This window comes from Pantherophis guttatus, chromosome 3 (assembly GCF_059756535.1).
Source record: "Pantherophis guttatus breed Tessera chromosome 3, ASM5975653v1, whole genome shotgun sequence".
Lineage (NCBI taxonomy): Eukaryota > Metazoa > Chordata > Lepidosauria > Squamata > Colubridae > Pantherophis > Pantherophis guttatus.
The window spans coordinates 87,079,498-87,102,117 of NC_142065.1; the positions used below are offsets into that span (position 1 = coordinate 87,079,498).

At 39.2% G+C, this 22,620-nt stretch overlaps 1 protein-coding gene across 1 annotated transcript; it reads right to left on the reverse strand.

The window, feature by feature from the left end:
• Positions 1-481: 481 nt before the first annotated feature.
• Positions 482-9,228, reverse strand: VCAM1 (vascular cell adhesion molecule 1). Its single transcript, XM_060690058.2, has 6 exons — positions 9,055-9,228; positions 6,629-6,913; positions 4,276-4,587; positions 3,162-3,434; positions 1,566-2,003; positions 482-782 (listed from the first exon to the last, which is right to left on the reverse strand). Exons 1-6 carry the CDS (start codon positions 9,104-9,106, stop codon positions 622-624), a joined length of 1,521 nt encoding a protein of 506 aa, XP_060546041.2. The 5' UTR covers positions 9,107-9,228; the 3' UTR covers positions 482-621.
• Between the last annotated feature and the right edge of the window lie 13,392 nt (positions 9,229-22,620).

Below are 22,620 nucleotides of genomic sequence, written 5' to 3' on the forward strand. Positions count from 1 at the left end.
TAGCCCACCCTATTGCACTTCACTTTATTCTCATAAGTAACTACTTTGTTGAGTATGTAGGTAAGCATGAAAGTTAATCTGGCACTACCAAAAGGAAGGCAGGTTTCATTTGGCTTGAATTGCACATGGAAGTTGGTATTGTAAAATGAAAACATAGTTTAGAGCAGGGGTCCCCAACTCCAGGTCCATGGATGGGCACTGGGCTGTGGCATGCCAGAAACTAGGCTGTGCAAACAAGGGAAGCCTCATGCATGGAATGCAGGCAACGCACGAAATCACGTCCCTTCCGGTCCGTGGAAAAACTTCTCTCCATAGAACCGGTCTCTGGTGCCCAAAAAGTTGGGGTCTGCTGGTTCAGAGACATATCTATAGATTAGTCCAAGTGATTAGTCACAAATCACACACTGAATGGAGACACTAAGTGGAGAAAGAGTCTTGACCCAAGAGACTGGTTTTCATGAAAAGGCCTAATTTTGGTTTGCATCCTTTCCAAAGCACATCAGCTCAATTCCTCTCACGTTGAGTTTCGATGAGAAAGATCAACAAAGATTCTGAGCAAGATCCAGTATCATCAAGTTGATAAACTTGCAAAACTGTTCTAATTACTTCCAGTTAATGGACTTATATGTTTGGTTTAAGTGAGTCTGCAAGACTGTAGGATCCATTTATTTTCATCTTTCTAAAAATGTAAATAAATATGGCAGCTGCAGGACCTGCTACTGTGGCTAAACAAGAAACGACAATGATTACAGGAATTGCGTAATCCAGCTCTTCAACTCTGGCTGAAAATGAAACAAACGGGGAAAAATGAATATAACGTGACAACAATTCCCATTGGCAACACTCTGAAAGTTTCACTACCAACTGTTTATCTATTTCTGGATTTAACATTACTTCCTTCTCTTCTAGGGCTGGCATTCTGTTCACAAATCATACAAATTTCAGTCCCCTTTATAGCAATCTTTATACCATGTCACATTCATGGACAGATGGTCCTGATACAGAAGTACACATTTTTTTTTGGGGGGGGGGGATAATATCATTGCCAACAATCCCCTAAAACACCTTTCCTAAATCTTGTAAGTTTCCAAATGCATTGTTCTCAACATGCAGAATACTCTACAGTAGCCATGCTGTCTGGAGAATTCTGGGAATTAAAGTTCCAATATCAGTTTGGGGAAAGATTCCATACAGATTAATATGGAAAATTAACCAACTTTAGTTAGCAAAAGAGTAAAATACAACCGGGTTACTAATTTAACAATTGCAGGGATTCACTTAACAAATGGGGCAAAGAAAGTTCATAAAATGGGGTAAAATCCACTTAATTCTGCTTAGCAACAGAAATTTTGGGTTCAATTGTGATTGTAAATCAAGGACTACCTGTACAACAGCTAGTTTGCTGTCTAAGCAATGTCTTTTAAGACTACAAGAATCCTAGCAAGGGAAAGGAAGAGCTGATCCCGCTTATCTTTTGGAGACTTGTTACACAATAAGCATGGAGTGTTAAGGCAATGCAATTAGTGTATTATGGTTATGTGGTTCAAAGATTGAAAAATACATACCAATTACGATGATCTCTTCTGTGTTATTTCTGTCATCATCAGAAACACCCGCCAGGTACACAACTGTATTGTTTTTCAGTGCTGCATGTGATGTCACAGAGGTAATTATTTTTGGTGCTGTATCTGATGCAGACATTGTAATCAACTCCGGTGTTGCTATTTCTGATGTAGCAGACACAAAAGTTTTCAGTGTTGCACGAGATGTAACCGATGTTGTAGTTTCTGATGATGCATCTGATGTAAAAGATGTTGTTGTTTCAGATGGGGTGGTTAATGCTGTTGTTTCAGATGGGGTGGTGAATACTGTTGTTTCAGATGGGGTGGTTAATGCTGTTGTTTCAGATGGGGTGGTGAATGCTGTTGTTTCAGATGAAGTGGTGAATGCTGTTGTTTCAGATTGGGTGCTTAATGTTGAAGCGGCTGTTGAAAAGACTGAAGCTAAAGAAAGAAATGAAAATATGTACTTCTGTTAATAATTGTTTAAAGAAGGTAGTCTATTCTTGACATAAAATCAAATTATGTGATGATAGTATATATGAGCAGGGGTGGGCTTCAAAAATTTTAGCAAGGAGTTCTCTGCCCGTTTGCTGGGTGGGCGTGGCCATGATGGGTGTGGCCTAGTTGGACTCCTGCACCACAGCGGGGGGGATTTTTGCCCTCCCTGGGCTCTGGAGGTTTTCTTTGAGCCTCCGGAAGGGTGAAAATGGCCTCCCCAGGCTCCTGAGGCCCATTTTTCGCCCTCTCCAAGCCTCTGCGCACGCCCTGCATTTACTTACATCCATAACGGGCCACGTGGGGACTCCTGGGAGGGGTGGGGCGGGGTGGGCGGGCCCAGCCAGGAGTGGGATTTGGGGGTTCTCCAAACTGCACAGAATCTTAGCTAGAGGTTCTCCCGAACCCCTGCGAACCCCCAGAAGCCCACCCCTGTATATGAGTGTTAATGCTGAATATTTTCAATATGAATGCTCAAGCACCTGAGATTTAAAAAAAACTTTATATATTAGTTTTTGTGCTTATTTGAATGTAAAATATTTGATATCCAGGCTTTAGCTAGAGAATATTTAACATTAACACTGCAGTCACTTGAGTGAAGGAGGATAGTCTTGTCATCTCTGCCTTAATTCTCCCTCTTTACAATCGGATTCTAAACAGGGAAGCTTTCTAAATGCAGCTAGGACATTTAGAAATGGACTTAATGACCACACGCTCTCCTATTATGTAGTGTATTACTGTTATTAAAGGCTCTCAAAAGGACCCACAACAAATATTGTAAAATTTATTAGTGCATTAAATCTAGGGATCCCAAACTCTGATTTGCAAATGATTTTTGTTTTATCTATAATAAGGGTTCCGTGAATAAAAATAGGCTGACCAATGAATATCTTTCTCTTGCAATATTAAATAAGTTGCTATTATCAGACCCTTCATAATCAGACCCTTCATAATTAAAACCAGACTGGCTATAACAGGACTGGTGATACAGAATTGTAACAGATGGAAAGGTGAAACCCATGCTTTGCAAGGCCAGTAGTAGTGAGGACACAATCTGTAAGTGCATTCAGAATGTGGTCTTTTACATTCCCAGCAGTTTTATACCTTGTACAGAAATATGTAGCGATCTTCTCTCCACTACACTTGTAACTTCATTGGTGACTTCACAGATATAGGTTCCAGAGTCAGAGGCCTGAGGATTTGGGATAGAGAGGTTGTACTTTCCCATAATATTCTGGGTAAGTCCATCAGGAAGCTGCTTTTTCCAGACAAAACTAGCCTGAGGATGACTTTCAGTCGAGCAGGTAAGTATCAGTGCTTCTCCTTCTAGTATGGTGTTGCCTGGAAATGCCACGATTTGAGTATTCCGCGGGCCATCTTAAAGAAAGCAAAGGATAGCCAAGTTAAATTAGTAAACTGTAAATTGAAGGTCGCAATGAGTGCCCCAAATGGGGACGGGTTTGAGAATCATCTGGTGAATATAAAAAAATGCATAGCTGTTTATTCACTGATGGATTTTTTCCCTCTATTAAAAATGTTTAAAGTACAAATATTAAACAGATGGGGAAAGCACTTTAAACAGTATACTAAAATGAAAGCATATACCAGAACTGCTCATTTGACTTGTCTTGCACCAATCGTCTTAAGTTCAGGGGTAGGCTGCTTGGGGTTTGCAGGCAGGGGTGGGTTCTACTTACATTTACTATTTTACTGTGCAGTTCAGAGAACCCCCAAATTCCACTCCTGGCTGATCCCTCCTACCTCACCCCACCCCACCCCTCCCTGGAGTCCCCACGTGGCCCATTTTGGATGCAGGTAAGTGCAGGGTGCACGCAGAGGCTCGGGGAGGGCAAAAAATGGGCCTACCGGAAGTTTGGGAAGGCTGGAAATGAGCCCATTTCTAGCCTCCAGAGGGCCTCCGGAGCCTGGGGAGGCTGTTTTCACCCTTCTGGAGGCTCAAGGAAAGCCTCTGGAGCCCGGGGAGGGAAAAAACACCCACCCCCCGCTGTGGTGCAGAAGGCCGACTAGGCCACACCCACCATGGCCACATCCACCCAGCAACCGGGCAGAGAATCCCTTGCTAAAATTTTTGAAGCCCACACCTGCTTAAGATGCCTTCTTAACGTCCTCAAAAAACTAGTTCAGCCTATTGCAAGGGGAGGCAACCTTAACATGAACATAACCTATGCTTGAATCTTTATTCCATCAACATACTTACAATTTATTTCCATCACATGCGTAGACTGCCTGGGCTTCAGAGCCATGTCCTCTAAAAGCAGCTCAGCTCTGCATATAATCTCTTTCCCAAAATCTTCCTTGGTAGGAATAAAATCCATCTTCAAGTTCTTGGTCTCTAATGATTTTGTATGAGGGTCTTGAAAAAACTCTTTTTCAGAAGTTAATTTTCCTTTTATCAAAGTAATCATCAACTGCTCAGAAGGATAGACCTTGGGGACACGACAGGTAACAGAAGCAGGTTGCCCAAGAATGAGAGGGCTTTTGAGCTCAATAACTGGATCGCTGGGGAATGCTAAAAGAAGAAACCATATCAGAAGCAGGTTGTTAGCAGCTAAAACTGTCAACTCTCTGTTCACAACTACTTAGTCCTCATGTTTTGGATACAAACTGCTTCCCAAATGATGGCATCTGAACCAAGGGTGGGCTGCTGGGGGTTCGCAGGGGTTTGGGAGAACCTCTAGCTAAGATTCTGTGCAGTTCAGAGAACCCCTAAATCCCACTCCTGGCTGGCCCCTCCCATCCCGCCCGCCCCTCCCAGGAGTCCCCATGTGGCCCGTTTTGGATCCAGGTAAGTGCAGGGTGCATGTGGATGCTCAGGAAGGACGAAAAACAGGCCTACCAGAAGTTCAGGAAGGCCGGAAATCTCCAGGGAGCCTCTGGAGCCTGGGTAGGCCGTTTTTACATTCCCGGAGGCTTGAGGAAAGCCTCCGGAGCCCAGAGGGGCAAAAACGACCCCTCCCAGACTAGGCTGAGCCCACCCAGCAACCAGGCAGAGAACACCTTGCTAAAAAATTTTAAGCCCATCCCTAATCTGAACCAATATCATGGCAGAAGATTTTACATTACTGTTGCCTGATATGTAAACTCTGAATGAACCAACACTCTATACAGCGTCTCAACACATGAAAACCTTCAAAAGACCCATAACCAGGGAGGAGAAAAGAGGACCCTGGCTCCAGTTCCAGTATGCTGCTACCCCATTTCAATAGACAATTTTAATTTAGTGCACTGGCAAAATGAGCTAATCTATTAGAATGCAGTATTGCCGGCTAATTCTGCTGACTGTCAGCAGACCGATCCTGACCGGCTCAAAGTTGACTCAGCCTTCCATCCTTCTGAAGTCGGTAAAATGAGGACCCAGATTGTTGGGGGCAGCGTGCTGACTCTGTAAACCGCTTAGAGAGGACTGTAAAGCACTGTGAAGCGGTATATACAATCTAAGTGCTATTGCTAATATGTTAAGAGTAAATACACTGCATTGTTTTCCAGTTTAAGAGCATTCAGACTTCATAGATTTTTATAGAAAAGCGTAACACCCAAGCCCTTGTCATACAGACTGTCTTCTTTTTTGGGGTATGCCCTCCACAACATTTTTATTGTCTATGGACCTGGCCTCCAGGATTATTAGGAAGTAATGACCTGAAAAACAGCTTCAGAATTTAAATTACAACAGGCCCAAATACAATGGGCACAAATACTCCCAAATTCTCCAATTGTTTCCATCTGTCCCATAAGTTGTGATAAGGTTGACCTGCTGAAGGTTCATCTGAGCAGTGTCATCTGATGGAATACAGTTGATCTGTCCTAGCACATGCTTTCCGGAATGGTGTGTGCAGACACACATTTATACACACACATACCAAGATATGGATGGCCACTACCTTGACTATCCTTGCCTTTCATAAGTTCTTGAAAACCTAGGGTTTTTTTGTGTTGTCTGCATCAGCATTGTAACAGTTGAAATTATGATTATGGCTGGCTTTGGTTGTATCATGTCTTTATGGATTCAGACCGACAGTGCACTTCAGTTCTGTTAAATATAATTTTACTTATTATTTCTTTGTATCCCACCTTTATTGTTTTTACACATAACTCAAGGCAACAAACATATCCAACACATCTTCCTCCTTCACCTATTTTCCCTACTACAACAACCCTGTGAGGTGAATTGCGCTGAGAGAGAGTGACTGGCCTAAGGTCACCCAGCTGGCTTTCATACCTAAGACAGGACTAGAACTCACCGTCTCCTGGTGATTGGCTAAGGTCTCCCTGCTGGTTTTAATGGCTAAGGCAAGATTAAAACTCATGGTCTCCCACTTTCTAGCCTGGTGCCTTAACCATTAGACCAATCTGGCCCTTCTTTTACTCTTATATATATATATATTCAGCATCTAACTCCCTTCTAACACAGTCTTTAAGGAAAAGTTCAAACAATCTGCAAGAACCATTCCTACCCAAGGAGCAATTAGATACTTAAATTACATATATGTGGAAACTACAAGTATGCTATGAGAATTAGATACACTGCATCTTATTACAGTTTAGGTACTTACAGTAAATGTCCACCATGACTGCTTTTTCTTTGGATGGTTCACCCAGCTTGCAACCAGCAGTGCAGACATATTGGTGCTCATGCTGAAATCCAACAGACTGTATAGTTAAAACTGAACTCTTTCCTTGAGTGCTCAGTTTCCCACCTAATGGATAGTCTAATTGGGTTCTCCAGGAGAAGTACGGGGATTCACAATCGGTTGTGCGACAGCTTAGGGCAAGCTTGTGTCCAATTTGTGCAACAACTCTGTGATCTGGCACAATGTCCTCTATTCCAAATTCTTCAGCTGAAACAAGAGAGAAGGAAGAACATTCAGGATATATGCATATGGGTGCAGTGTACAGATAAATATTTATCTTCTTGCTGTTTATAACCAAGCATTTATCCAAATAAGCCAAACTCAATTTTCAAAAACCTGCTTCTAGACACCCAACAAAAACAGAGTGGAACTGTATATAAGTAGGTGTCAAAATAAAAAGCATTAACTGACAATGTCATGGTCAACAAAAATATAGCTAGTATAATAATTGCTTAATATAAACTCGGCCACCCAGAGCTGGTTTGGAGCTGGGTAGTACCTAAATGGAATGGAATAAATATTTTTTATTCCAATATAATATTTAAATGTCTATCAAAAATATCTTGCAATAGTAATAAGATTTCTATTTCCATAACACTGTTGTGATTAGACTCGTGTTTGAATGTTTGACTTTACAGTTACAAACCAGCATTAAAGCAACAAATATCATCTATTTCAATGTGGAATCAGTAACGTAATCCAGACTCTGACGCAGCATACAGAAGAAAGCGACTAGGGATTGTTATCCGGATGTGTAGTCATGGTGATACTAATCTCACATTCTGGGCCCAGGCTGAAAAATTAATAACATGCCCAAAATTGCAATCTTATAACCATTGATTTGAAAGATCTATTGGATTCAGTGGAACTTAATATTTCTAATATGTGCACACAATTATAATATCATACTATTGAGTCTGATCAGTTTCAGTTATGATTGGTGTCTAAATGAAGTAGATGAAGATCTAATTCCAATGCACACATATTGTATATGGAAATAGGCCTGCCTTACAGCCTAAAGTTCAAGGTCTCAGCACAATTAGTTTGAACTGCCTACCACTGACCTTACAATCTAAATATTGCTCAATTTAGAGTCCTAAAGAGTAAGAGTTTAATTTAATAGGCACTTGCTTAAGTATATCATTAGATAGAGTTAATATATAATTAAGCTTCCACTTAATGTATTAGAAGACTGCATCACCCACAAATTAAGGTTTTCGAATGACAATCCCATCAACGCACTCTTACTCAGGAAGAAGTCTTCTGAATTCACTGGTTGCTATATTGAAGTTAACATTCATAAGCCTGCAGTATTATTTCTGAATCCATGTGGATGTGCGTCTGCCAACAGCACAAGGTATAATTATGGCTGTTTATTTGCAAGGAAATCCAATACCAGTCAGTGGGATTTCCTTGCTGTAAGTCTACTAAAATTGCATCCTCATTTTTTTTTTAAAAAAAAAAATCTCTTTACACATAAAAAAAATATAAGGACATTTATAAAATCACTTAGACTTGGAATAACTTTATTGTCACTTTGAATGTACACTGACCACCATACATTAAAATTACCCAACCTCTGTAATCTATCTATCATCTATCTATCATCTATCTATCTATCTATCTATCTATCTATCTATCTATCTATCTATCTATCTTATAGTTAGAGATAGATAGAGTTAGAATTTAATTCTAACTCTATCTATCATCTATCTATCTATTATCTATCTATCTATCTATCTTATAGTTAGAGATAGATAGATGATAGATAGAGTTAGAATTTAACTCTAACTCTATCTATCTATCTATCTATCTATCTATCTATCTATCTATTATCTAATTATCTCTAACTCTAACTAGATAGATAGATAACTCTCTCTCTCTATCTATCTATCATCTATCTATCTATCTATTATCTATCTATCTATCTATCTTATAGTTAGATATATAGATGATAGATAGAGTTAGAATTTAACTCTAACTCTATCTATCTATCATCTATCTATCTATCTATCTATTATCTATCTATCTATCTTATAGTTAGAGATAGATAGATGATAGATAGTTAGAATTTAATTCTAACTCTATCTATCTATCTATCTATCTATCTATCTATCTATCTATCTATCTATCTATTATCTAATTATCTCTAACTCTAACTAGATAGATAGATAGATAACTCTCTCTCTCTATCTATCTATCTAGAGTTAGAGTTATCTATCTATCTTATCTTGGAACAATCTCTGTTTATCATCATTATCATCATCATCATCATTTTTCAGGCGCTTAATAATGCAAAACAAGGCCCCTTTTCTCTCCAGAACACCAGCAACAAACTCCAAACTCACCCGTTGTGAATGTCAGGAGTAGCGAAAACAGTGCTGAAGTCACTCGTGCCATTGGCCGCGACGACTTGGGTCCGGAGGACGCAAAACTTGAGCGGGTTCAAAAAGGACAGTCCCGAAATCGCCTTGCCCAGGAACTCCAAGGTGGACCCACTGTAACCGTGGAAGAGAAATCGGTGTATGCCGGACCCCCATCTCGTTCCTTTTATAAAGAGAAGGGGCGGGGGAGGAGGGCAGGAGGGGACGGAGAGGGGGAGTGGGACTGTGGGAGAAAGAGCGTTCCGTGGAAATTCCGAGATGGAAAATCCCTAAAGCCGAAGAAGAAAAACGAAAGCTGCTTTCCCACCCCAGGAAGCCCAGCCCACGTTGGAATTGCCTCTCTTCTAACTCCCCCTTCCCCAGTTTCCTGCAGGGATCCGAGTTTCTTTGCACAGCAGCAAGTGTCCCGCGAAGGAAATATTTGGGAGACTCTGTGGTGCGCATTTGAGTGTGTGTGTGTGTGTGTGTGTGTCCGAAGGAGAACGTGAACCAGGAAAGAAAGAAAAAGGAAACAAAATGAGCCATTTTAAAATCGTTTTAGCATAAAATGGAGATATTAGGATCTCCCTTCTTCTTTCTGTCAAAAGAATTGATGGGGAAGAATTAGTTTATGGCAGGGGGTCTCCAACCTTGGCAACTTTAAGATTTGGGGACTTCAACTCCCAGAATTCCTCAGCCAGCAAAGCTGGCTGAGGAATTCTGGGAGTTGAAGTCCCCAAGTCTTAAAATTGCCAAGGTTGGAGACCCCCTGCTTTATGGGATCAAAGCACTGAAAAGTTTCTGGAACATGGATGCCTACAGTTCAAGCATTCACTTCAGGCCTCATGAATTCACTGAGACCCTTTCACTGATATAATAATAACAATGGGTCTATTATTTTGTTGTTCTACCAGGCAGCTGTCTGTATTCATGTCAAAAAATAATATTTGCCGACTAGGCATAAATATCCTTGTTCAACTTTACAGGGCTGTTGTAATGAGTAATGAGATCAGAGTTAGCAATACAAACAACAGATCCTATGAGAACAATACTAGGCGTGTAGCAACGTCGAAGCTGCCAGAAAGGAAAAGGGTGCTAGATTTGGAATTTTCCAAAAATATTCATCAAGCCCAGTACCAGAGGTTGGGTCTTTGTTTAGTCAATCTTTAGAGAAGATAAGGTGATGTCCTTCAGAGGTCCTACATCTAACACCTTTGGCTAACAGCAAAAGATCACAGCATCTATAGTCCCAAACATCTACTGTTTAGAAGACACTGTTGCTGATTCCTGAATGACAATTATTTCGGCCAGACTGTTCTGTCTTGAGTCCTCCAAAAACCTATAGTGGATGCCAGTACAGGCAGTCCTTGACTTACGACCACAATTGAGCCCCAAATTTCTGCTACTAAGTGAGACATTTGCCAACTGAATTTTGCCCAATTTTATGACCTTTCTTACCATAATTGTTAAGTGAATTGCTGCCATTTTTAAATTAGGAACCCCGTTGTTAAGTGAATCTGGCTTCCCCATTAACTTTGCTTGTCAGAAGGTTCTCAAAAGGAGATCACATAATAAAACGCTGCAACCGTCATAAATATGAGCCAATTACCAAGCATTTGAATTTTGATCACATGACCATGGGGATATTGCAATGGTCATAAGTGTGAAAAGCAGTCATAACTCACTTTTTTCAGGGCCGTTCTGACTTTGATCACTAAGGAACTGTTGTAAGCTGAGGACTACCTGTATATATTGAAAGAAGACTGCAGACCTGCAATTTCACCCAAGCTCACAAATAGTAGGATCCTCTGAAAATAAGAAATAAAACATTTATTTCATCTTCAAAAAGAGCCTTGGTAGTACAGGGGTTTAAGGCACCCTGTTATTAAGCTGGTTATTAAGACCAGCTGCCTGCAATTACTGCAGGGTTCGAATCTCGCCAAGGCTCAAGGTTGACTCAGCCTTCCATCCTTTCTAAGGTAGGTGAAATGAGGACCCAGTTTGTGGGGGCAATAAGCTGACTTTGTATAAATATACAAAAGGATGAAGGCTATTGCTGAGCACATTGTAAGCCGCCCTGAGTCTTCGGAGAAGGGCGGCATATAAATCAAATTAAAAAAAAAAAAGAATTTATTGTTGCACATTTAAGGAATTTCCACATTGCTACTGTTTTTACTTTCCATTTCTATAAAGTGGTTTAAAGGCGATTTGATAATATTTTTCCTCTCTTCGTCTCACAAACTCCTGGAGAGGAAAAAATGAGCAAAGAATGGCTGCATCTTAAACAGTTTAAAGTCTTACTTGTTTACTAAATACTTTAAAATGTTAACTATCAGAAACAGGGTGGAAATTAGATCTTTCTTTTCAGATGCGGTGGCTCAGTGGCTAAGACACTGAGCTCGTTGATCAAAAGGTCAGCAGTTCAGTGGTTCAAATCCCTAGTGCCGCGTAACAGGGTGAGCTCTCATTACTTGTCCCAGCTTCTGCCAACCTAGCAGTTTGAAAGCACGTAAAAAATGCAAGTAGAAAAATAGGGACCACCTTTGGTGGGAAGGTAACAGTGTTCCGTGTCCCTTTGGCATTTAGTCATGCCGGCCACATGGCCACGGAGACGCCTTCACACAGCACTGGCTCTTCGGCTTTGAAACGGAGATGAGCACCACCCCCTAGAGTCAGGAACGACTAGCACATATGTGCGAGGGGAACCTTTACCTTTCAGAACTAGCAGCTGTGAGCATTTAAAACAATGTCGCACTAAAATTTATCCAGTTTTTCCTTTCTTGTTCTTCCCTGAGCTGCTTTTTTATTATTTATTCATTCATTTAAAAGAAGTTACTATGGCAGATATTTTGTGATATTTACAGTAATATCTTGTATAGATCATTTAATAGTAATATTGTTTATTATTAAACCAGTTGATATGTTAATATATATAAGGTCATTTTTCCACTTTCATTTTCTATGAATTTACTTCTTTAACAATTGTTTTATTAATGGTGTATAGCTTTTTTTTAAAGTCTAGTTAGGTGTTTTGTTATTTTTTTTCTTGTAATTTGTAAATGAAATTTGAAAAAAATAATTTTAAAGATACTCCTCTGAGCTTTTACTAGCTACAAAAATCCCTCAAAGGGATTGTGATACATTTAGAACTGTAAGATGTAACAGATAAGATGAATGTTAGAAAAAAGATAAAATAGTGATACCAATTAAGTGACTTAAAATGATGGGAAAACATAGAGATGTATGAAGTAAATGAAATAAGACTTATGTTTTATGTTTCATGTTTTAAACATCCTATATTGAAAATTATGCAAGAATTGTCATATTCTTAATTGCAGTGTTGGAGGTTTATAAAATGATAAGTTGCAATAATATGAATAAATTTAATTGGGGGAATTGTAATAATTGTAATATTTTAAATTATATATTTGAAATTTAATCAAAAAAGGGAAAAGAAGGCGAATTAAGATTACATTAAGAACTAATTAGATTGGGGAAATTAGAAATGATCAAGATGTGATTTATAAACATATATTATTAATAATTAAAAAAATAAGAGGAATTTTGAGAAATATATTTAATAAATGAAAGAATGGTCGGGGTTGTCTGGATACCATCGTGGAAAATATTAAATTGAAAATGTATACAGCAATAGAGAGAGATGAAAGAAGAAGTAGATGGAAGAGAAGGGGAAGGAGAGAGAGGGATAGAAGAGAGAGAAGGAAGGAAGGAAGGAAGGGGAAATTAGAGTAGGAGAGAGGGTTAGTCAGGGAGGAAGAAAGGAGGAGAAGGAGAAAGGAAGGGGAAGTAGTAAGGAGTAGGAGAGGAGGGAAAGAAAGTAAGAAGGAAGGAAGAGACGGAAACGGAAGAGACTGAGATATAACAGTCTCTGAGCTGTATAACAAAAAAGAGGAAATGGAAGAAAGGCAACCCCAAACACACATATAAATATTAAGATAAAGAAGGAATTGTTAAAAAACCAAAGGAGAATAAATGTGAATAAGTAGGAAAATTAGAACTTGAGAGCGAATGAAGATGTTGTTTATACAAATAAGCATAGAAATATTGAGATATGAATTAAAGAAAAAATAGGGGGGGGGAGGAAGATTTTGGCAAAAATTGTAATTGAGTAAAATGTATTTGAATTTGAAAAATTGTATAAGATAAGATATGGCCAATACTCTGTTCAAAAAAGATGCAGGTGAATGTGAGAGGAAAAATCAATAAAACTTGATTTAAAAAAAAAAAAGATTGTAAGAAAAGCCATGCGAGGATGGTTGAAAGATAAGCTCTGTCAGATGTGAACAATCAGATCCACATGTGAAGAGTTCAATTACCTGTTTTATTGCTAAAGCCTGTGCATCTTCTCAGACTGACAGTCTGTACCTGGGTGAGTCTAGGTAACAGCAGGGGGATCGGATTTTATTCCCTTGTGTCCACATAGGGATTCCAGACTAATTCCCTGTTTAACTCCTCCCTCTAGCTCAGCCAGTTCCTCTCCCTCATTAACAGGTCTATTATTTTGCTGTTCTACAATGAATAGTCAGCTGTCTGTGTTCATGTCAGAAGCACTGACAAAGCAAATCCAAAGGGTGCTTCCAGGTTGAAAGGATTTACTGGTGACACCACCACTGTCCAGGGAATTGCCAAAAGTAATGCAAACTTTGGGGATGCTCTTTCATGTTCCTCAATAGTCAGTTGCCCCAGAGAAAATTGTAATACAGGCGGTCCTCATCTTACAACAGTAATTGAGCCTGGCCAGCATTATGGTCATAAGGCATTGGGGTCATAAGTTGAGGCAGCCAATTTTTTGCAGTCTTCATTAAGCAAATGCTGCAGTCATTAAGGAAACATTACTATCATTAAGAAAAACAATTTTTCCCAATGAGATATTTTCTCCCCAGAAATTGGAAGTAAACACTGGAAGCAAAAAAAAAAAAAAAAAGTCACAAATTGCAATCATGTGAGCGCAGGAAGCTGCAAACATCCAATTGTGATCCAGTTGCCAAGCACCCAGCATGTGATCACATGACTGTGGTGTGTATGTGTATGTGTAGGCGGGGCATTGTAACTTCGGAAACAGGTTGTAAGTAGCTGGGGAGGAGGCTGTTGTAACTTTGAGCAGTTGGTTGCTAAGTAACTGATTGTAAATCAAGGATGATACTCTTAAATCCCTAAATGTAAGATGATAATCTTAAATTCCTAAATCAGAAATTAAAGTAACAAACGAGCTTCATCTGATGTACTGCATTATATTTATTAATCGTATGAACAATCGGAAAGTGAAGATTGGCCAACGAAAGTTACTCTTCACGGTTTCATCTTGGGAAGCAATTTGTATAGTTTCATTTTCCTGATATCTTCATAACTGGATGACTGCCCACTGCTTACAAGATCTCTAGACAGTGACTAACAGTGCTGGAAGCCCTGCTTAATTCTAGGAAATAACTTAAAAACCATGTTATTTTAATTCAGCCTTGGAAGATAGTCAAAGATAAAACAAAAGATTACCTTCTCCCATCCAAAGATGTAATGAAATTTGGAAAAAAAAAATACAGTAAGGCAGGAAACTGAAATGAAGATATTTTCTACCAGGGCCTACATAAAACTCTGTTATTTGCTCATAGTCCATAGCAATTGTCCCTAAGTTGGCTCAAGGCTAAGGCTTTTACCAACAATCACTAGGCATTCTGGGATTTGAAGTCCCACTGTATTTGGCAGGTACCAAGTACGTCAGTTGTAGCTGATCAAAGGGGGGCGGATCTATTTTTCTCTTTTCAGCAAGTTTTGTGAGTCCCTATGCAACCAAGCCAATACTTGACACTCTTCAGTTTGTGTGTTGAGCAATTCTTCACTCCAGATGAAACCTTGAGCTACAACTGTCAGGGCCTGAATGTCGGTGATACTCTTTTCACTTCCTCTAGTTTTTCTTTCCCTGGGTTTATTATTATCATGCCTGATGAAGAGTTCAGGGAAGCTGTAACCCTTTTAAAATAGGACTCCAGCTATGTTAACAATTGGACAGAAAGTGGGCTGTAAACATCAATTGCTGCATGGCAACAAAAGCATGATGGAATGCTGCTGGTTTAACAACCAGTTCGATGAGTGTGTACTAAGGTGTGTGTGTACTAAAGTGTGTACTTTTCAGCGCTTGTGCACAGCGCTGAAAATGGAGCATTTAGAAGCTCAGCTGCTTACCTTCCAAGTCAGCAACGGTAAGTAGAACAGTGGTGGTGGTGGTGGGAAATCAGCTGTGCCACGCGATTGAGATGAGCTACAAAGCAGGAAATAAAGGACAGGATAGAGTGGGGGCGGATGGGCGGGGCCAACTGATAGTCAGCACTACAGGTTCGCCTGAACCAGTTTGAACCGGCTGAATATCACCAAAGCATGAACAAAAGCATGAGACAAAATTAACAGCGAATGAAGGAATAAGTATTGTGCAGAGAGCTGGCAGTAATTGTAATGTCTGTAAAATTCTGCAATGTCTTTTTGCTATTTGTTTTACTTAATTTGCAATATAACTTTGGAAAACTTCATGCCAGCCAACCTTAAAGCACACTTCTCAAGTCTATGTTTAAAATGCTACAAAAGCATGAGACAAAATTAACAGCGAATGAAGGAATAAGTATTGTGCAGAGAGCTGGCAGTAATTGTAATGTCTGTAAAATTCTGCAATGTCTTTTTGCTATTTGTTTTACTTAATTTGCAATATAACTTTGGAAAACTTCATGCCAGCCAACATTAAAGCACACTTCTCAAGTCTATGTTTAAAATGCTACAAAAGAAGATGAAATTTCTCCTTAGTACTGTGTAAAAGAGCTTATTCAGTGACCCGTTGTCACTTGTCAATCAACAAGCCATTTAAAAGTATAGCATCAGGGGGTTGATAGGCAGGTTGGCAACCATATTAGTTAAGGGATTTCCAGATGTGGAATCATACCATCACTAAACAAGAAGTACTTATCTTCTATATATAGGCAGTCCTTGACTTAAGACCACAATAGTTTCCATTGTTAACTAAACAAGGTGGCTGATAGATAAGTTGCACCAGATTTTATGACATTTTTTTTTTGCTGAAGTTGTTCAGTGAATCAGGCAGTTGTTAAGTGAAACCAGTTTCCTTCATTGATTTTGCTTGTTGGAAGCCAGAATGCCACAAATGACAATCAAATGACTGCAGGAGAGACTGCAACTGTGATACATACATGCTGATTGCCAAGCACCTGAATCACATTCACGTGACTTTGGGGATATTACAACAGTTGGAAGTGCAAGGACTGCTAGTAAGTAACTTTCTTCAGTGCTGTTGTAATTTTGAACGGCTGCCAAAGAAATGTTAACTGTTGTTAAGATGAGAACTACCTGCATGGCCTACTTCTTCTTCTGGGCAAGCAAAAGGGGAAAAAAATATTTAAAACCTACTGTTGTGGCCCGTCAGCGACCTGTGCTGATTGTAGCTGATTCCGACAACGAGGAGACTGGTATGGTGATGCGCCAGCAGCCTGTGCAGCTGGCGCTCGAGTCGGACAGTGAGGAGGCTGGAGAAGATGTGGTGCCAGAGGCGGGGATTCAGACAGGGCCTTCAGAACCTCCAGAAGCTCCTTTAAATGAAGAGGACGAAGAGGAGGAGCCTCTTCTCAATGCATGGGCACACAGAGCTGCCAAAAGGCAGGAGTGGCTCCTCAGGAGGAGGTCTCCTCGAGAGTAAGGGTTTGGGCTAATTGGCCACTCGCTTAGCCTATTTGAGGAGGAATACCACTTATAGCAAACTGTAGGGAACAACTTTAGTTCAATCTCCTTCGTGTCTGGATTCTCTGCAAAATTGTTTCTGGGCTTTCTGCCAACTCTAATAAGACTATGATTACTTATCTTAGAATTCTGGTAGGCTGTTAAGACAGTTTTATTAACAGCCTTTGGTTGATAAAGACTAAGTTATTTGAGTAAAATAAGCTTTGTATAGAGTTTGTGTGAGCTGCGTTCTTTGGGGTCCATAGCTGGGGCAGAACACCTACCGTATATCTAGTTTCTCTGTAACTTTTAATTTTAAGACATTGCACAATATCTTACAAGTTTTGACTGGCAGCACTGTAGGTGAAAGAGTTAAATTCTACATTCTACAGTCTACATTTTCTGTAGCTGTTCTGTCCTGTAGTAAGGTTGTGCAGCTCCATCATAAAAGGTGCTTTGAGGGCTGTGGGAATTCATCAGAATCGCCTTTTTAAAAAATTAAAGCTGCGAAAGCAACTTTGCATAGGCAGGTATGTGGAAACCATCGAAAACAGCTTCTGAATCTGGAAAGAGGCTGCTTTAATGTTTCAAAATGTTGTCCTAAGTGGCTACTTGGACTTGAATCTTGCTTATTTTTTTATCACCATCCCTTATCCTACTGAGTCAGAGATCAGCTCGTATGCCTAATGGGTTACTATGGACATCAGAAATGAGCTACAAAAAAAAATCTGGACAAGTAGCAAAATGCTAAACAGTTCTGTTAGGAAATGATAATTACCTAACTTGTTTGGTTGGCAATATATAAAACCTCAATATAGCTTTAAGACTGTATTGCATCATACTGTGTCCTGATTGGTTAGCTCTGTATCCAATGTCCTTAAGAGAGAGCTTGCAACATGGTTTGTTTCTCTCTGCTGATCATTACTGATCATTACTGCTCTTTGCTGTGTTTGCTACTGTTTGCAACTGTTTATTGTGTATGACTACGGCGACTGGTAAGAAGACTTTGTTATTGGAATATCCCAGGACTATTGTTTTACTATCTACTGCTTTATCTGTGTATGACCTGGACTGTTTATTGGACTGCGCCTTATTACTATTTCCTACTAAGTAAACATAACTCAGTGTATCTGTGTGTTGGCTGTGCTTATTCGCAACTGCTCTCAGTCGCTTTCATGTACACATCCTTGCTACTCTAGGGTTGCTCTGCGAATTTCCTCAACAAGTTCTCATTATTCCTTTTCTCCCATCACTACAGCAATCTAAATTTTTGCAGCAGAGATCTTAATAGCCCCCAGCTAACCAACAAATACTAACAGACACATATTTACAGTGGCGATGCATGCATAAAAATAATGTAGAAGAGGGCTTCTTTAACAAATAGACACCTTAAAGCATCCATATTTATAGTCAAGATAACCCTAAAAGTTGAAAAAGAACGGTTGATTTAATAAATAGAAGACAAGTCCTAAAACGCTCAAATCATTCATTTTCCTAATAATATAATTTTTTATTTCTTCTTGCCTTGAAGTCACATCTGAATCAATAGTCATCCAAATATATCTCACGGCACTTATGCCATCAGTGTTTATACCATAAATGGTTCATATGATCATATACTTCGTTGTTTGTATGTACACTGAGAACTTGTGTGTCCAATCACACTTGGCCAATAAAGTATTCCACTCCACTCCATTCCACTCCATTCCATTCATTTTTCCAGTTGTTTAATAGCAGTTTAAAGATGATCCATGATTTTTTTCCAGGCAGCTTCCCTGCAATGCTGAGATTACAGAGCAAAAATAATTGTTCTGAGTACAAAAGTCTTGTACTATAGGATTAACACCCCCCCTCATTACATGCAAAAGGCAAATTAAATAAATCATTTGGAATTTTCCTAACCCTGACACATGACAAGCTTCAAAGCTTTGTGTAAATTTATACATAATTCCAGGGGGTTCCTATGAGGACACACCAATAAGAGGGCAGAGGTTCCTGCAAACAGAAGAATAGGGCCTCCAAGAGCCACAAAATTACACAGGGAAGACCAGTTGTTATTATCATGCGTGATAACACTTCCTTGCAAGAACATGAAACACAAATATAATATAGTTTCTCTTGTGCAAAGGCTTCTCGGTCTTTGCACCAGATCGTTCTCCTTCCTTCAGTACCAGCAACAGTGACCACAAATGCCCTGGCAAAAGGTATTGGCATTCCTCTCTTGAACTTGACCTGGAACAGTGTTCTTTTCCATAAAGCAAGAACACAAACACAAAATGAGAAGAGAAACCCTGACCCAGTCCATTGCAGCATAAAGGTAACCAGCAGATGTGATCTCTCCAACCCAGCATCTTTAGTTCTAAACATGTACAACTCTTATGTGCTCCTTCTAAAAAAATCCCATTTTATACAAACATTTGAAGCATTTTAAATTAGCCGATGTACGATCTATCAGACTAAGTCTGGAATCCTACATTTCCATAGAGCAGTGGTTCCCAATCTTGGCAACTTTAAGACCTGTGGACTTTAATTCCCAGAATTCCCCAATCAGCATGGCTAGCTGAGGAATTATGGGAGTTAAAGTTCACACATCTTAAAGTTGCTAAGGTTGAGAAACACTGCCCTAGAGCAAAGTCACTGAATTTACTGCTGAATCGATGCACAAATGAAAAACAGCAATTAGCTTTGCATTTAATGGGTAAATCCACAAGTACAAATGATGTAGCATGCTGTTCATAATTTAGTTCATTAAGTTATTATCTGTGATAATTTGTAGACTGAAGGAAATTTCTCTCCTTTTCATCTTTTTATTAATAGCTGGCTTTAATTATGAAATAAAGGGGCCCTTTCGGTCATCTTATTCTGAAAATGTGTTAATTCAAGGTTCTTTCACTATGTTCTCGATTCATCTGTGGATATCCTAAAAGTTGATACCATTATGCCCAGTATACAGAAGTTAGAAATGTTTTCTTTCCTTTTTTTTTTTTAAAGGTGTGTTTAGTCTGGCAGTGAAATCAATTAGTAAGTACAGCATTTCCCACATTACACCTACAAAGAGGTCTTCAGATAGTCCTCAATTTATGACAATAACCGAACCTGGAATTACAGTCATAAATCACTGCAGTCATACATCAAGGCATCATGTGATTGAAATCAAAGTTAAAACTGTTTTTTTTTTTACAATGGTCATTAAGCAAATGCCACAGTTGCTAAGCAAGTCCGTTTTCCATTTTTCTGCCAGAAATCAGAAGTAAATACTAGAAATTGGCAGTAAATACTAGAAATTGGCAGAAGTAAATACTAGCAAATTGCAGCCATGTGACTGTGGGATTCTGTAAACACCAATAAAGGTGAGCTGCCCAAAATGAGATCGCATGGCTATCTGTATTTCCTTACGGTATATATATAAAAAATACAGGTTTTTGCTTCTAATGGGAAGAACAAAGGAGAACATTTTCAGTGATTCTTGGTCGTGAGATGATATAAAAATGTGATGTACAGAGAAAGTATGTTAGGCATCCCCTTCTCCTATTTTTACCCAAAACAACGTTATGATACATATAAGGCTAAAAAGTATGACTGGCTCAAAGTCACCCATTAAACCAAGCATGATGTGTGAACCTGATCAATGGTGACTTATTCATGAGAATAACCTTTGGTACTCTCTGAATTTGGTTGTTTTCTTGCAGTCTTTTCATTGCCCAAACTAAATAACATCCACCAGCACTGATGATCTTACCTGGTTTAAATAATGAAACATTGGCAAGAAAACAACCAAGCTCAGAGAGCACCAAGGACTCCTCATGTCAACCCTGAGCTACAAATATTCTCCTTTATTGTTGGCTTATTCATCATGCCATATTAAAGTAAACTGAGGCTTACTTGGTTCACACAGTCATGATGCCAGTGATATCACTTGCTGAGGAGAAGTAGCAGGTACTACTTACAGGTTTATTAAAGGCCTCTTGTTCAGAGTACAAGGAAAGTGGGCTAGACAAGCAGGGCCGGATTTAGATGAAAAGAGGCCCTAGGCTATTCCACTTATGAGGTCCTTTCACATCCCATTTTTAAGTTTTTATGTTTGATTATTAGTCATATGCGTAGAATTTCTCCTTATTTTCGGTTCAGTGTTTTAGTGTTCACTGTTTTTAGAATAGTGTAATTTTAATTTTGCTAACAATTTGAATGTAGGCCCCTCTTGATCTTGAGGCCCTAGGCTGAAGCCTAGTTAGCCTATAGGAAAATCCGGCCCTGTAGACAAGGCTTTGGTGAGTTACTGAAATGACTGATCCTATTTCAGCTGCTTACAATGGAAGTTGAATTTTAAAAAGTCAGACTGTTGCAAATAAGCTGAACTTTGGCTACCCACTCTTTTTTTTGCTTTTAGAAAGATGAAACATTATCTACCAAAATATAAGCGCCAGAAACAATGATTGTTTTGATTGGCACCAATAACATGCTGTGGAAATCCCATGTTTAAAAGGGCTGCATTTTGTTAACAATGCTGTCTCTAATCCTGGATTTTATATCCTGTTTTTGAGACAGCTCGGCCAACGTAAATCCTGTTTCAAGTAAAAGGCTACTTTAAAGGAAAAATCATTAGTTTAGATTCTTTGTTTCCATTGCCTCTTGGCTGCAAGGAGTCTCATCTTTTCTTCAGGACTCGCCTACTACCATTTTCTTCTTCAAGGCACCTCTGATTTTCTTAGATAACGTATAGTAGCTGAAGAACAAGCTTTCTAGAGGACCAGAAATACAGACTAGTGGCTGGAGTTGCATAATGGACTCAGCTAAAATGGATTGGCTAAATATCTATGGAGATTCTAAAATGGATTGGCTAAATGTCTATGGAGATTCTCAATCATCCAAGTCATGGTTGTCCCAAAAGTGATTTTTCAAGAGGCAACTGGATTTCGACGTCTTCAAGGAAAAACAAAATTCAGTTGCCTTTTGAAAAAAAAGCACCTTTAGGACAATGGATTGGCTAGTTTGGTCTATAATTTTAGGCAATGGGTTTTATGGGATGATTCAGAAACTAGGAATTGGGATTGAGGGAAACAATTATTTCATCCTCCCAGGTCTTTCTGTTCCTCCCTCAACTCCCCAAAATAGTTTTATGAGCAGTAATTTTCTCAAAATGGAATTCTTCATTGGGGTTCCTCGGATTTCAACCATTCCTCTTTTTTTAAAAAAATTATCAAATATTTAAATGTGATATAGGAGATTTTGGGTGTTCAAGCTAAAAGCCCCTAACCCCAATATATCTTCCCAAGGAAAACAAGGGACTGGCTCAGCTACAGGTAGTTCTTGATTTACAACAGTTTGTGTAGTGATCCTTCAAGGTTACAATGGCACTAAAAAAAATGACTTATGGCCATTTTTCATACTTACAACCATTACAGCATCCCCATGGTCACATGATCAAAATTAAAATGCTTGGCAACTGGTTCATATTTATGATAGTTGCCATGTCATGTGGCCATGTGATCATCTTTGTAACCTTCTAACAAATAAAATCAATGGGTAAGCCAGATTCACTTAACAACCATGTTACTAACTTAACAACCTCAGTGATTCACTTAACAATTGTGGCAAAAAGGGTCATAAAATGGGGCAAAACTCACTTAGCTGTCTTGTTTAGCAACAGAAACTGGGCTCAATTGTGATCATTGCCAAGCATCCAAATTTTGATCATGTGAACACGGGGATGCTGAAACAGTATGAAAACAGACATGACACTTTTTTCAGTGCCATTATATCTTTGAATGGTCCCTAAATGAACTGTTGTAAGTCAAGGACAACCTTGTATTGAGAACACCT

What these genes read in the sequence shown, in the direction of transcription:
- VCAM1 (XM_060690058.2), bottom strand. Translation starts at nt 9,106, where the DNA reads ATGGCACGAGTGACTTCAGCACTGTTTTCGCTACTCCTGACATTCACA. An exon ending in AGTCATGGTGGACATTTACT is followed by an intron (nt 4,588 to 6,628) that starts GTAAGTACCTAA and finishes TTCTTCTTTTAG; the next exon opens with CATTCCCCAGCGATCCAGTT. An exon ending in GCATGTGATGGAAATAAATT is followed by an intron (nt 3,435 to 4,275) that starts GTAAGTATGTTG and finishes GCTTTCTTTAAG; the next exon opens with ATGGCCCGCGGAATACTCAA.